Raw genomic sequence first — 3,292 nt, 5'->3', positions numbered from 1 at the left:
TACTTAATTTTAAATATGATTCCTTTCCATTAATGTGCTTCAAGAACGACATATAAAATTTTGAGTTACTTTTCCTTTATGGAACCGGTACCTGAAGCTGATGAGCTGTATAGATATCCTTAATTGGTAATTTAAATATACAAGTTTGGTGATTCTTGGGGTATTTCCAGCTACCGTAAATTCACTTGGGGTGTTGTGTTTGATGTGAAAAGAAATGATCCATCTTTTTCCACATTAAAGAACACTTGTCTTTAATCAGAGAGCATCATTCTGCAATTATCTTCCTGAGTGTTAAAGTGTCTTTAATTGGTGCAATCTAATAAAAACGAGAAGAGGGCAAGAAGGAAAACTGCCAAAGTAAGTATCTATCTATTTTAATTTCTCTAAGAGGTAAAAACAAAAAAAGGCGAACAAAGATGTGGTAATAACAACACTACATATTAGTTTTGAGATTGATTCTCATTAGCTTCCCCAGTCCAGTAAGTCTTTTCAGCAACAAGAATCTTTTCTGGGTTGAAAGGTCCACTTTCATGATCCGTTATACTACTTTTCCATCTCATTGCATCAGTAATGCTTTTAATCTTCACCAGAAGCTCCACTCCTTCCCTTAATATCACAGTACCTTCTGGCCTTAGAATTCTGTCCATCTCCAATAGTATCAGAGTAATGTTGCACCTTCCACACACAAGAATTACCATACATATCATATCAGTCAAAGAAACACACGATTAATTAATGCCATGGATCATATCATATGTTCAAATGTTAACTACTCACCTATCCTGATATATGCTGAAAACGCCACTGGCATGGATCATATCATATGTTCTTGGATAAGTTGAGAAAGCTTCACACCAATCATGGTAAGTCCCAATAAAACCTCGTTCATAAATTACACCTAGAGTGTCATGGTCTGAATTTGGTGGAACCACATTCATAACCCACACTGGATACTTTGACATAGCTGCAGCAAATCCACCAAGATAAGCATTCATATCCATCACATTCCTATATTTTCCTTGGGTGAGAGGAGCAAGACGCCGGTAGCGAGCTATCCTGTCCCTCCACATCTCATTATCACTTCTGAATTTCTCCGCATTGATACCCGGAATGGAACCGCTGCTAATCCGAGGAGGAAGCGTGAACGCTCGCTTAGGCCATTTCTCAAGCTCTCCCCCAGACACTTTGTCTGATCTTGTAACTTCTGGCAATGGAGTTATGCATTTTTCCAATTCTTTGTACCTTTGAAACAAAGAAAAATGGTATGAACACTAGTGAGAAAATAAACCAAGACAAAATCATACATGAACTTATTAGTTGTTACAATGCAAACAAGTACCAACCAAGCTATGTCAGGATTGTCCCCTTGGCATATGTGTGGTGTTTTGAAAACCTTTCTGCTCTTAACACATTCATTGTGATTGATAGGCTTTTGCCAAATTGCAAGATCATCCTTCTCAATAAGTTTCTTCCAACAAATACTTGCTGCTACCCGCTCTATTTCATCTTGCTCTTTCTTCAAATCTTCTTGAGTTCTCTCCCATCCTTTCCAGTGTTTCTGCCATCGAATAGGTGGCCCAGAAAGAACCCAATAACCTCCTGGCCTCAGGATTCTATCCACTTCAATCAGATATAGTCCATCTGTGACAATCCAATTTAAAGGACATAAAATTTATGGAATCCAAGCAAAGATGTTACACATTTTCAGTCATTCTTGATTAATGTCACAATACATGATTGCCTTTTTCTAAATTGTAATGCCTGGCAAATAACAAATTATCGGTAGCATTATAGCAACAAGTGGACCATGATAATATGAGAATACCATATTTGCCCCAAGGTATGAGACAGCGAGAACAATGAGCCATGTCAAATGCCCTTGCCGGGTATGGAAGCCTCTGTGAACCCATGATGCCAATCATAGCAGGAACTCCTCTCTCCAATGCAAACTGGACCTGAGCTTCGTGTGTGTCTCTTGGTGCAAATGACATTGCTATGATGTCCCGTTTCAAAAGATAAGCACCCCAACTTGCTACCTTTACGTGTTATAAAGAAAGTATTAGCAACACAAAGTTAAATTACTCCTGGACATGAATAAAAAATATGTGATGATAAATATATTGATTCAACTTACACCACAGCCTGTATCGATTGCAGTTCTGATATGACCACTCTTGAGGGGAATAAGCTCATTAATTTCATCAATGTATGCATCGGCACCACGGGGAAACATGGTGCCTCCACCGGGGAATCTGAAGCGGTCACCCTCCACCTGAATCCAATTTTGAATGGCCTTCTCAATGCTAAGCTCTTTGTGAGGGATGTTATCATACCAAGCATAATCTCTGCTTTGAGGCCACCTGAAAGGAGGCTTATAATTTGGTGGAGCAGGTATAAGACAATACATAAGTTCATCCTTTGCAGGGCAATGCCTCTCCCTATACTTCAACATGTTCCGGTCGTATCTCCGCCCTCTCGTTTGATCTTGGCACGGAGTATATTCACTGTATTTCATGTCACATGGTGGGAATTCTTGCACTCCTGAAGAACTATTGAGATCAAGTTGATGGTGACTTTCAAAGTCTAGATTTGAAGAAGAAAATGGTGATGCTTTGGAAGCTGAAGATGATGATCCTCCTTCACAACCCACTTTTGCGACTGTGTCATATTGGCCTGTGGTTGGTGTTGGAGTACTCTTCCATGAACCCATTATATATGACAAGATACATAGCCCACTAACCCCTAGAATCCATGTGATTCGGTTTCTCTTAGCATCAAGCGGACCATGATGTTTTGGAGATCCATTGTAATCCTTGGCCATTTTTTTCCCTTTAGTTTTGTGCTCTGAAGAAATTTTCAAATAAACAAATAACATTAGTCCATGTTCACAACTTTTACACAGATGAAAGCTACAACAACTATAATCTTTTTCTTTCTTTCTTCATGCATTTGAGATGCGTCAATTATACTCTGAATAGTTTAATTTGGGAGGAAAACCATAAAGTTGTAATGCCCAAGTTGCACGAACCATGCACTGTTCTATGCATTTGACATAATATCAGCAGTGAATTAATTAGCATGGTAGACGTGATTAGTACATCTTACTATTAAAAAGGGAATACCTCAGGTTTAAGTAAAATATCAAGTGGAAATTACACTCTTGAATGTAATCTTCACTCATTCATACATGATAAGTTTTATGTTCAAAAGTAAAGGTTGAACGGAAAAGAAAAAGGAGGTGACGTAATGTTAGAAGGATATGACGATATTGATTGTGAAGAAGAAAAAAAAA

General features: G+C 38.4%; 1 protein-coding gene across 1 annotated transcript; it reads right to left on the bottom strand.

Moving 5' to 3' along the window:
- Positions 1-440: 440 nt before the first annotated feature.
- LOC107479672 (probable methyltransferase PMT17) lies at positions 441-2,821 on the bottom strand. Its single transcript, XM_016099782.3, has 5 exons — positions 2,135-2,821; positions 1,826-2,036; positions 1,344-1,641; positions 778-1,242; positions 441-675 (listed from the first exon to the last, which is right to left on the bottom strand). The coding sequence occupies exons 1-5, from the start codon at positions 2,819-2,821 to the stop codon at positions 441-443; spliced, it is 1,896 nt and encodes a 631-aa protein (XP_015955268.3).
- Between the last annotated feature and the right edge of the window lie 471 nt (positions 2,822-3,292).

This window comes from Arachis duranensis, chromosome 3, assembly GCF_000817695.3.
Source record: "Arachis duranensis cultivar V14167 chromosome 3, aradu.V14167.gnm2.J7QH, whole genome shotgun sequence".
NCBI lineage: Eukaryota > Viridiplantae > Streptophyta > Magnoliopsida > Fabales > Fabaceae > Arachis > Arachis duranensis.
The sequence above is the reverse complement of the archived record's forward strand: the minus strand, read 5'-3'. Positions and strand labels throughout refer to the sequence as shown.